This window comes from Equus quagga, chromosome 11, assembly GCF_021613505.1.
Source record: "Equus quagga isolate Etosha38 chromosome 11, UCLA_HA_Equagga_1.0, whole genome shotgun sequence".
NCBI classification, from domain to species: Eukaryota; Metazoa; Chordata; class Mammalia; order Perissodactyla; family Equidae; genus Equus; species Equus quagga.
In genome coordinates, this window is record NC_060277.1 from 78,492,099 (window position 1) to 78,504,425 (window position 12,327).

Below are 12,327 nucleotides of genomic sequence, written 5' to 3' on the forward strand. Positions count from 1 at the left end.
ACATCTGTGATCTTTGGCATCAGGCAGACCTGACCTGAGTTCTAATTCCAATTTTATGCTTTCCTTCCCATGTGTCCTTGAACCAGTGACTCAGCCTCTCTGAGCTTCCTTTCTTTACCCGGAACATGGGACCTGCCTTGAGGAGAAAGTGGCGAGGCTACGGATGTGAAGCACGCTGCAGAGTGTCCGGCACACAGAGATCCTCAGCGGAGGGCGGGGGCCTCCGGGCCAGGTCGACTCTCGGGGTGGGGCAGCGAGGCAGCCTGGCCAGCTCAGGGGTCCTGGCCCTCGAGGTGGGAGAGGGAGCCCAGGTCCCACAGGGCAGTGGGACCAGGAGTGAGGCCCAACCTGCCACAGCGCTCCTCGGGCCACCCAAAGACAACCCAAGCCAAGGCCGGACGCCCAGGGGGCATCCCAAAGACGACCTAGGGGCCTAGACTGTGGGGCAGGGGGCCGGGACCACCTCCCAAAGCAGCTCCAGATTTGAAAATTGGAATCCATCACCAAGAGGCTCCTTGGGCGCCCCCAGCTCCGAAGAACGGCTTCTGAGCTGGCGCTGCTCCCTTGGCAGCTATTTTTAGCTTGTTTTCCCAGTAATGGTTCTTTGGGGTGGATTTCAGGGTTGTAGTTGGGTGTTCTCTGGGAGACAGGAGCAGTATCCATACAAAAAAAAAAAAAAAAAGAGGATTGGTATTCATAGTAATTCAGCTGGATTTGTAAAGTTATTATTAAGCATTTGTCACCACAAAAGTCACTTTGATTTGGCTTTCCTTGGAGCTATTCTCCCTGCCCAATTTGGCTTCCTTATCTTCCACAGGAGGCCTAGAGAGGGTGGGGGGGGGGGGTCTGACAAGGACACTCAGAAAAAATCAGAGACTGCTCTTCTCCGAAAGAAAAGGGAGAAGGCAGACCCTCAAGGCTTGCATCTCAGCGGAGGAAGCTGATGTGGATAATAACAGTGGCAAACACACTCAGAGTGTTTACCGTGAGCCAGTCACTGCTCCAAAGGGCTTTGCAACACGGTAAGGTAGGTACTGTCAATATCTTCATTTTAAAGATGAGAATCTTGGCACAGAGAGGTTAAGTAAGTTGTCCAAGGTCACACAGCTGGTAGATAGCAGAGCTGGGATCTGACCCAGGTAGTCTGGCTCCAGGAATTAGGCTCCAAACCACCCACTAGACAGCCCCTGGCAACTGCCTATGAGGATCCAAGAGAGAGGTGGTGAAGCAGAAACAAGGATGCTTTCATTTAACCTGAGGAGGGGAGGGGGACCCCCAAGTGAGGAGAGCACTGCAGTCGCCCCAGACTCTCTTGGGGCGTCCCCTGCTGACGGATGTGGAGGTAGGCATGGGAAGTCCAGGCAGATCAGTCTCAGAGTGCGTGCGCACTCGGAGGTGCTCTGAGCAGGTGAGATGAGCGCAGGCTTGAGGGGCACACAGACTTGGAATCTCAGCTCCGCCACTTTCTAGCTGTGCAACTTTGAGCAAGTTCCTTTGCCTCTCTGAGCCTCAGCTTCCTCATCACTAAATGGAGATAATATTTACATATTGCTCAGGATCACTGTGAAGATTCAAAAAGGGAATGGCTAGGAAGTACCTGAGACATTGCAGGGCACTGGAGTCCAAACTATGGCCTCTTCCATCCTTCATTCATTCAGTCATTCATTCATTCCCTTTTTTCAGTAAACATTTGTTGAACACTTAATGCATGAATGGCACTGTGTTCAGTGTTGTGGGAGATTTAAGGGTGAACAAGATATAATCTTTGTCCTTAAGGATTTTGCAAGCAAATAAGGAAGTGAAGAGATCTGGTGAATTCCGACTATGAGGCAGACAGTGACGGAGTCCAGCAGGAGTGATGAATAAGGCTTCGCAGAAAAGGCTCCACATGGGGAGGTGCAGAAGGAGGAACTAGCGTTCCAAGAGGAGAGGATGGCAGGCAGAAGGCACCAAGGCAGAGAAGTGTGCAGCCTGTTGGGGGGAGAGTGGCTCTGGTGGGGCGGAAGGTGTGTGTCAAGCACTAAATGCAAATTGGGAAATTTGGAATTAATCCTGCAGGCAGCGGGGAGCCGCAGATGGTTTTATAGCAAGAATGAGACATAAGGAAGCTGAGAATCAGATTTGGGAGGTGGGGTGGGAGATTAAAGCAAGGGTTCCCATCTTAAAGGAGCCGATTCCCATCTGGGTTTTGATCTCAACTCTGAAATGAGCTCCCAGTGGGAAGTCAGGCACGTTGCCCACTGTTCCAGGTCTCACCGTCCCACTAGCAACACCCATGAGTGGCCCAGATGGCCCCTAACAGCCACACAAGTCTATGGGGTAAGGGCTTCCTCCCTGGTCCTCAGCACACCTGGCTCTGCTCTCATCCTCCCCAGCAGCCCAGCCTGGCATCCTCCACCCAAAGCGGGAATCCTGGCACTGCCAACCCCAGGAGCCAGGCGGAGCTGGCTGGACAACTCTGTGGGGTCACAGGCAGTGGCTGGGGAGGCTCTGGGAGATGCTGGCCCCGGGGTCTTTGTCTTCCACCTGCACCCAGCAGCCAAACCAGCTAACAAAAGGGAAGTGGAGTAAGTCGTAGGAACATCAGAAGACTACTGCCATTTAGCTGCGGGGCTGTGGCAAAGAGAGCGCGGTGGCTGGCTCTGTGTGAGTCTCTCTCTGGCTCAGGCTCTCTATTTCTCTGCTTCCCATCTATCAGAGCTTTGCCCTGGAATTCAGGGAAGCGGAGGGGGTGGGGAGGAAAAGATGGAGAGCAGAGTGCAGCCTGCATGGCCTGAGTCCAAACCCTCCCTTGGCTGGGTGCCCAAGGGTGGTCCCGGCCTCCTGTCAGTGTGTGTGCCCGAGGGAGGGAGGGCGGGCGGAGGGGACGCCAGAGCCAGGGTTTGGCTGGGCCTGGGGGCTGGAGGGAGTGTGCTGCCCAACAGCAAGCAAAGGTGGGGGCTCTAGGAAATGAGACCCGAAAGCCAGCAAGCAGACTGTTCAGGGGGCAGCTCGTTTTGCAGAAAGTTGGGACGTGTTGTGTGTGTGTGTGTGTGTGACCATGCACACACGTGCACTCATGCTTCATAAGCATCTCAGTGTCTTTCACCATGTACCCGTGAGGTTGCGTGTAACTGAGTCTAATAACCCGGGAGTGCGTGTCGTCACAAGCGTACCCCTGTGTGTGTAGGGCCGTGTGCCTGCTCGCCACTCCAGCCTCCCTCCCCAGGGCCACCCTAGCTCTCCTGACCACACTGCCTCCCCCCAGGCTCCAGGCCCTGATAACAGCAGCCAGCCGCTCCCTCTGCCCGCCGCAGCCTCCTCTCCTCTCTTCTTCCCACTCCCTGGACCACACCAACTTGTCTTTCCCTCAGCACAAGTCAAAGCTCGCCTCCTCCAGGAAGCCCTCCCTTTTCCTGTAACACCTATGACCTAGGCTGAACTCCGTGCCCCTTGCTCCAGCCCCCAGGACCCCTGTGCTTCCGTCTATGGCAGCGCTCACAGCTGCCCTGCATCGTAATCCCATGCGCCTGCCCACTGACCTCTTCCATACCGTGGTGAGCTCCTTGTGAGCAGAGACCACTTTATTCAGCTAGCGTAACTCCAGAGACAGAGTAGGTGACTAATCATTCATTTATTTGGTGACCAGTAACTGAGCGCCCAACAGACGTCAGGTGAGTGGCGTCCAATGGGAACAGCACAGACACTGCGCCTGCCTGCCAAGGTTCCCCCTCTACAGGAGGAGACGGACAAACCCGCGCACTCCGAGGGATGCTTCGATGCAGGAGACAGGGCCTCACGAGTGCACAGAACAGCAGTGGGAGCAGGCAGGGGCGGGGAAGGCTTCAGAGAGGAAGAAACGCCCGGATGAGACAGAACGAGTGAATGAGCACGTAAACGAAGTTACTAAAACTGGAGTCCGTGTCAGGACCGAACCCCGAAATAATGACCGGAGGAGCCACACTCACTCTATCAAACAGAAGATTCGCCCTCAGGTCCACAGCAAGGCTGAGCCGGGAGGGGCACACTGTGGGGAAGGGAGCCAGGTCCATCCTACTCAGGGTTATAGTCCTGCCTGTGTCACTAACTGGCTGTGTGTCCTTGGGCCAGTCACTAGCTCTCTCTGGGCCTTGGTCTCTTATCTATAAAATAGGAAGGGGGTAGATTCTGATCTATCATCCTAAGCTGAGAGCATGCCCCCCTCCCAGGGCGGATTTACTGTGTTGTGATGACTGGGTGCTCACGATACAGGGAGAACTGAGCAAAGGGCAATGTGATCGGGACTTGAAGCCTGGCTGATTCCGAAGCTGCTGTTTGTTCCCTGTTTTCCGTGAGTCAGTCCGGGTAACCACATCGCGGTGAGTTGGGGAAAGCTGCAGGGAGTCAGGGGGACCCCGGAGCCGAGCAGCTAAGGTGGGCAGGACTTTCACTGGTGGAGAAGAGCGCTGATGAAGCAGAAAGAGGGATGGGACCGGAATGAAGAGGGACGTCCCTGACCACGGCGGGGGCCGGCCTGGCCCGGCTGGGGCACAGGACTCGCACTAAGAATAGTAGGAGACACAGATGGCTCCATTTGAAGGCTCTCAGGTCCCAGCCCGGGCCCCACCAGTCAGGCGAGGTTGGCACGGCAGCTGGAGGAACTGGAGAGATGGCACAGCCAGAGCCGGAACAACCAAGAGGAGCATCAGGGGCGAAGGTGGCCCCCTCAGCTCTGGAAGGTCAGGGGAGGGAGGTGCCAGGCAGGGCCCTCCTGTGAATTCAGACCCAAGACCTGATAATAAGCACTGAGCGAGTCGAAGGCCCAATTACTGCCATAGATGCATATGGGCAAACAATCCAGTCGGCCTAGTTCGTTGAGCACCTGTGCCGGCACCAGTCTGCACACTGCGGATACACTGGTGAACGCTTCATACAGGAGAATCTTGGCCTCTGCGGAGCTCACACTCCATCAAGGGAGACAGATTAAACAGACAATTATAGAAGAAAATGTCAACTACTGTGAAGCCAATTAAAGCAGGGCCAGAGGATGGAGCGATGGGGCAGAGCGATGGCTGTGCTATTTCCAATCGGGTGGTCAAGGAAGGTGTCCCAGAACCGGTGGGAGCCGAGTACTGACCTGAACGAAGTAAAGGAGCAAGAGGCGAAGCCTAGGGGAAAAGCATTCGAGGTGGCAGGAACAGCAAGTGCAAAGGCCCTGGGGCAGGAACATCCTTGACATGCAGGGAGGCCTCTGTGGCCCCAGTCTAGAAAAGTAGAAGGAGAGTAGCAAAAAACAACTTTGGGAAAGCAGCTAGGGGCCACATCATCTAGGACCTAGCAGGCCACAGTAAGCAGCTTGGTTTCAACAGCTGTAACTAACAGTGGACATCGCAGAGCACACATTTGTGCCCTGCACTATTGGGCAATCAGCAAACATTCACTAATATTTTAAAAGTGACTGGAAAGAGTTGGTGTGATTATTCACATTCAATAGATGAAGAGACTGAGGGTCAGAGAGGTGAGGTGTTTTAAAGCAAGGCTTCAGACTGAGTGATGGCGCCAGAACATCAGGGGCCAATCAGTCTGCCCTGGATGGCCTGCTTAACGCTGCTCTTCCAAATCAATTTTGAGGAGCAGCCCCCTTTCACTCTCAGAAATATTCCGGGTTGGATGATAAATTGTGCGGTCACTGTTATGAGCTGAATTGGTCCCCCTAAAATTTGCACGTTGAAGTCCCAACCCCAGCCAACTCAGGATGCAACCGCATTTGGAGAGAAGGGCTTTGACGAGGTGACGAAGTTAAAATGAGGCCAATCGGGTGGAGCCTGAGTCCAACATGACTGATGTCCTTACAAGAAGAGGAAGAGACACCAGGGATGTCCATGCACGGAGAAAAGACCATGCAAAGACACAGCAAGAGGGTGGCCATCTGCCAGCCGAGGAGAGAGGCCTTGGAGGAGACTGACTCTGCCGCACCTTGACCTTGGACCCCCAGCCTCTGGAACTGTAAGAAAATACATTTCTGTTGTTTAAGTCACCCAGTCTGCCATATTTTGTCACGGCAGCCCCAGCAGACTCACACAGTCACTTTATGGAACCGGAGCCCTTGTCTCTGCTCGGCAAACCCGCGCGACGCCCAGCATTCCACGCTGCGTAGAGGGAGAGGGGGACCCAGGGCACTGCAGGGCTGGCAGCTTGCATGCCGAGGCCCCGAGCACCCGCCCTTAGCCGCTGATGTTCTCCTGGCTTAGGGCTCAGTACGGGTCTTGGGATCTGAGCTGGGAACTCAGCTTGCAAAGTGGTCCAGCGACAGGTTAGGGGCCCAGTGATGGCTCTAAGCGCCGCATGTATGCGTAACAGTGTAGTAAACTGGGTGTACGTCTAACAGCACCGAGGGGCAAGTCTGGGTGCTGGAGAGGAGGAAGCGAGAAGCCGAACAGCTCAGTACGGGGGCGCAGAGAGAACGCTAGCCTCCCGTCAGAGGCTCCTGCGCTGGCCTCCTTCACAACACTGCCCACCCCTGCACTGAATGGCCTGTTCTGGCCTGGTGCCCCACTTGACCGTGAGCTTCTTCAGCCAAAGACGGTAGCTTTGTCATCTATCTAATCCTGGGCCCTTACATCTCATAGTAAAAGTAGTTAAGAGAGTTACAGAACTCAGTTATGGCTCTGCTACTGTCTAGCTGTGTGACCCTAGGCAAGAAACTTACCTTCTCTGAACCTCAGTTTTCTCATCTGGAAAACAGCAATAATAATAGTAAACATTTAAAAGAGTTGCAGTGAGGACCCAGATGATGGATGCAAAATGCCCAGCACAGTGCCTGGACCTGAAAAGCACTGAGTAAACATCCGCTATGAATATGGTTGTTCCTCAGTGTGGGTTTGTGGAACCAAGCTCTCGAAGTTTCCCATTGGGGTTTTGTCTGTCTTATTCAACCTGTGAATTCTAGTGTTCACCACAATGCTTCACACATAATTGCAGCTCAATAAAAAAGTCAACGTATTTAATAAAATGACTGAATTAACAGGGCTGAGCTTTTGCAGCTATACAATGAGAGGACTAGCTTGGGAAATCTCTGAGCTTTTCTCCAGCTGAGCCAGACCAGGATTCCAGGGTAACCCCAGGAGCCCCTCCGAACGGTGGGCTCCCTATAGTGAAGCCCCTCATTGGCCTGTCCTATCTTCTCCTGTTGACAGGGATCCTGAAAAAGAGGCACGCCGACAGGGCAGACATCCCTGGGTCCACCGTGGTGGCAGGTCAAGCAGAGCAAGTGGGTGCCAGGTTCTTGGGGTGGTCCCTCATGGGTAACCTTGCAGGGCACAGGGGCCTGACACAGAGCCCATCTTGCTGCCTGGCTGCCTGGCAAGAGTCTGGGGCTCTTCCAGACACTACGCAGCGGCTGGGGATCAAGAAAACCCCATCATTGCCAGTCCGCTAGTCAGAAAGATACTTGGCCCCGGAGAAAACAGAAACAGCAGAAAGGGGATGCCACCACCTTAACGAATAAGGTGCCCATTTGGGGCAGAAGAGCGCACACATGGCAGGTCCTCTCTCCAGCCCGGGGTTCCACCTGGGCTCGCTTCTCTGACCTCCCCCACCCCAGGTTCCAGCCAGCACTGCCAGCTGGGAATCCATGAGGAGGCTGTGCAGGTGCCAGAAGGGCAGACTGTGGGCGAGGTAGGGAAGGCCCTAGGGGTGAGTCCCTTTCCAGGTAAATGACATGTGGGATTGGAACAGCTAGGGCAGCTGGCTGGGTCTACTCCATGCCAACTGCTTTCTCCCTGAGCCCTGGAACTGGCACTGCCTGAGAGGAGAATGCCTTTGGGGCACCTGAGTTGGAGAAATTTGCACATTTTATTCCCCAGGGGGCCATCGGCAGCTCTTTGCCCCTTGGGGCAGGGAGGGAGATGTCCCACTTGGACGCTCAGAGGATGGTCAGACACGCTGGCTGGGCAGAAGGCTCCCGGTCCACGGAGGGTAGATCCATGTAGGAGATACCGGAAGAACCTGGGCTGACGTTACATTCTCTAAGGAGAGCAGCCTGCCCCAGGTCAGAGGCTCCTCCATAAGGTGAGCAAAACTGCATGATGTCACGCCACTTGTCCCAGCTGGAATCGACTAGCTTAGTCTGCCTCCCGCTCTAGACTGTAAGTTCCATGAGGCCAGGCTAGGTCTGCTGTGAGCAACGCCAGTGATGCTGGAGATCTTCACTGCACTGTTGTGGGACACCTGTCTCTCCTCTGGACTTAATCCTCGCAGGCCCTTGGCCCATTCTGTTGGGGTGGGGAGGGGTGCAAGTGCTCCCCGCTTCCTTCCTCCTCTTTCCCGAGCCCTCCTGTATCAGGAGGTGGCTTCTTTCCCCCTTTCTCTGCCACACACAGCCTGATTGCTGGCTTGCCTCTCAGTCGGATGGTTAATAAGCCCTTGGGTGACATTAATTGCCATCAGGCATTAGTAGCCTAATGAGAATCATCTTGCTTGATGACTCCGGCACCTTCCATCCCCGGGGCCTCCAGGAGCCCGGCCAGCCCTCGCTGCTCCACCTCCCTGCACCTCTGAGGTCCAGACAGATGCGGGGGGGGGGGGGGGGGGTGAGAGCCATTCTCCGCAGGCCCCATCACCGAGCTGAGGCAGCAACAGCCAGGAGCCAGGGAGGAGGGAAGCTTCCAGGAATGGTCCAAGCCCATTTTCCAAAAAGAAATTGTCACTTTCCTGGATGAAAAGGAAACACACGGTCAAGTACGGGTCTAGGACGCAGTCAGGGAGATGGGGAGACTGAGCACCCCAGCTGGCCTTGCTCTGACCTACCTCACCCTACACTCAGTCTGGTTGAGTGCTGAGGTATAGGAGGCCGTGACCCTCAAGACCCATAGGCCCCTCCCTAAGAGCTATGTCCGTGGGATGGGAGACCCTCTCCCTCCAGAGTAGAGTGGAATTGAGAGCCGGCCCCTGGAGGTTGGGACATGATACCCAATGATGCTATAAAATCATTGCCACGGATCCAATGCCTGGCTGACGGCTGACGGTTGACTTGTCGGGTCTGATCTGGGTTGAGCTCTAACAGAAGGGGCCTGATGGTGGGAAGGAACACCACCCAGCCACCCCTCCCCCTCCTCGTCAGCAGGTGCCTGGGTGAGTGTGCCGGAAGGGCAGTTCCCCACCCCCACCCCATGCCAGTTTAAAGGCTTGCAAAACAACCTGTAGGAAGGCACGTCCCCTCCTCTCCGCCCGCTCCCCCTGCCCAGCAGCAGCGGAGGGGTTTTCCCCGAGCTGCGCCCGGGCCCATCCCCAAACGAAGCTGAGCCGGCGAGCTCGGCGCTGCCCGAGAGGGGCTGGGCGCCGAAGCTCAGCTGATTCCCACCCAGTGTCCCCGAGAGTCCTACGCAGACTTGGGGCTGGGGGGAGGCTGCCCCCTACCCGCGCTTCTGGTAGAGCGGCTGTAAAACATCTCCGGCGCCCGGCGGGGAGTGTGCATCCTTTGAAAAGGGACATCGGTGGCTGCGGTGGCGTCTGCCCGGGGGAAATGCAGCCGCCGCAGCCGGCCGGCCCCACTCTGGCCCCAGCGCTAGCCTGCACTGGGGAGGAAAAATAAAACACAAAACAGGGGCGAGCGGAGCCGCGAGGTCGGCCCTTGCCGGAGTCTCATTGAGGAGCCGCGCGCGCCCCCAGGCTGGGAATGCGGAATGGACACGTGGACAGGGGAGGGGAAGCTGGGAGAGGGGTGTCCTCCGTGGCGCGCGAGTCGTGGGCCGCGCGCTCCGGGCCCACGTGACCACGGGGAATCGGGGAGGGGAGAGGAGGGGAAGGGAGCGAGCGCGCCAGGCTCGGCGCCCGCTACTGCCGGGGTGGGCGCTGAATCCCGGACGGGGGAGGAGGGCGGGCGAGCGCGAGTGTGTGTGTCTCTCTCTCGAGTCATTTACGGCGGAGCAGCCGGCGCGAGCGCCGAGGAGGCGGTGGCGGCGGCGGCTGCTTCGTGCAACTGTGGCTCCCCCCACCTCCTCTTCCTTTTTGCTCCTTGATTCTTCTCCCTCCACTCACGTCCATGGGGAGTCGACCCCCCTGCCGGCACCTCCTCTCCGCTCGGTCCCGTAGGCACCAGCTGCCGCCTCCTCGGCCGTGGGCTGCGCGGGCGCCGGGTGCCCCGGCCCTTGGCGTGGCGCCCAGGTCTCGCCGGCCGCAGCCCAGGCTGGCGCGGCGCTCCGCTCGCACAAACTGACTCCGAGCGAGCGAGAGCCGATGCCCGGCTGCATCGACACGGCGGGCCCGCGGGCGTCCAGGGGCAGGGCGGGGGCGGCGGAGAGAAGGCGGCGTCGGAGACTCTGAACCCCGGAAAAGTTCAAGGTTTGTGCAGGTCCCCCCGGGGAAGGCGAGGAGCGAGGCGGAGGAGCGCGCCCCTCTGCTGAGACAGCGAGACCTGGGAGAAGAGGGGGGCTGCCCAGAGCTGCTGCGGGCTGGCCGAGCCCCTCTCTATCCTCCTGCGCTTACGGCCGGGAGGCTGGAGTCGGCGCCCCGGACAGGAAGGGCTCGGATCAGGCGCATTAGCCGGCTTTCCTGCTCCCTCGTTTCTCCAAGCCTCATCTCCATGGGGCAGCCCGTTCCGGCCGCGCGACCCTCACCCCAGCCGCGGAGCCGTTCCCCGGGCAGGCGGCGCTGAGCCGGCCTGTGAGGAGCCCGGGCCCTGGTCGAGGCTGGAGAGAGCGCGCTGGCCCAGCAGCGAGCTCTGCGAGGGGACAAGCCGCTGGCCATCCGCCTCAGGCATTCCCTCCCGGCGTCGCCTAGGATGGTGGCAACCCGCGTCGGCAGTCTCATCACTGCACGGAAACTTTTTCTTCTCTAGATGGATTAAAGTTGCCTGGATTTTCTCTTTCTTTGCGAAAGAAATCATTTATTTGCACCTAACCTGGGATTTTTATGCTGGAACTGCTGCAGAGCGCTTGGAGGAAGGAAGCCTCGCTATCTATGTGGGGTTACTACCGAAACCAGAGAAACTGGGGCTTGCGTTGGAAATCTGCACCCTCGAGCGGGTTCGGATTCGAGCGGGGCCGCGGAGCTGGGGGATCTTGCACTCGACTCTAGGCAGACCCCGATACGCTGGTGGCCACCGGCCCCGGGACCGCAAGTGCGGCTCCCCCCTCGCCGCGCAGATCCTGCAGGGGGCACCAGCCGGGGAAGGTGGAGGCTCCTTCCGCCCGGAGCTGCGCCCCCACCAGCTCCGCGGGTGTAGCCGGCGCCGCCTGGGACGCCCCCTCCCCTCAAAGTGTCCCCGAATTGCACTCCTTGGTCCCCAGAGCCTCCGCAGAGACAGCCTGGCGCCACGGCCACCCTGAGTTGGATGTGACCAAGCCCAGTCTGGGGCCAAGTCGTCGTCGACTGTTGCCCCCTCGGCCCCCTCCCGCTGCCGCCTCGGCCATGGCCCCAGGGATACTGGGCCGCGGCGGCGCCGCCCTGCTCTGTCTCTCGGCCCTGTTCGCCCACGGTAAGTGCCACGGCGCGGACTCGGAAGTGAAGATGCGGCGAGCGCCGCTGGAGGGGGCACGGGGGAGACTGGAAAAAGGCGAACCCCCACCCCCCGGCCTCGCAGCCGCTGCTCCCAGCTTGGCATCTCAGGCAGTAGCTCGAGTTACCTCCAGCCCACAAGCCCTTTGGCGGGAGCGGAGACTGCGAGCCCCGCCCTGGGGACCGAGCCCGGGCCAGGGAAAGGGCGGGGAGGGGCGCCTTTCCTGGTTAGAAAGAAGGGTCCAAACCAGAACGTCTGGGGGCGTGTCCGCCCACGGAAATCTATAGGGATCTGAGGATCCGCTAGGTCTGGTCCGGGCCGCCGCTCCTGCCACTCCCTCCCCCGCAGCCGGCGGGGCTGGGGGCTGTTGGGGTCCGCGGGGATCGTGTCTTCGCCGGCCCCTGGCGCTCAGGCCGGTGCGGGGCCGTGCCGCCCGCCGCCGTGCTTCCTGCGGCGGTGCTCGAGAAGGGAAGTGGACTGACAGCGGCCCGGGGAGCCGCGGCGGTTCGCCCTCCCGCGCGCCGTCCTGTGAGCTGCATCTAAATGGCCGGCTTAGCCGAGCCCGGAGGGCGGGGGTCTGGGCGGCCGGCGCAGGCCGGGCGGCGGGCGGCGCGCGGAGGGAGCGGGCTCTGCGCTCGCGCGCTCTGCAATCTGTTGCGTCTGCTCCCCAGGCTCGCCTCGGGCTCCGCGGTAAAGGAGGTGGGAGAGGGAGGGGCCGAGGTTGGGGCGCTCCAAGACAGTGGGACAGCAGGGATACGCGTGGGGGACAGAGGGTGTCTGAACAGCCCCCAGAGTGGGAACTCAGATCCGACAGGAGGAGGCTGCAGCGGGCCTTCCGGAGCTGCAGGCGCTCCAGGAGGCGGGGGGCGCTG

At 58.9% G+C, this 12,327-nt stretch overlaps 1 protein-coding gene across 1 annotated transcript in view; it reads left to right on the top strand.

Moving 5' to 3' along the window:
• Positions 1-12,327, top strand: part of TMEM132E (transmembrane protein 132E) — a 136,437-nt gene that overhangs the window by 73,297 nt on the left and 50,813 nt on the right. Inside the window, exons 5-9 of the mRNA XM_046676302.1 lie at positions 7,155-7,262; positions 7,562-7,669; positions 10,051-10,299; positions 10,888-11,176; positions 11,247-11,434. Of these exons, the coding sequence (XP_046532258.1) occupies positions 7,155-7,262; positions 7,562-7,669; positions 10,051-10,299; positions 10,888-11,176; positions 11,247-11,434 (942 nt within the window). The remainder of the gene's footprint in view (positions 1-7,154; positions 7,263-7,561; positions 7,670-10,050; positions 10,300-10,887; positions 11,177-11,246; positions 11,435-12,327) is intronic.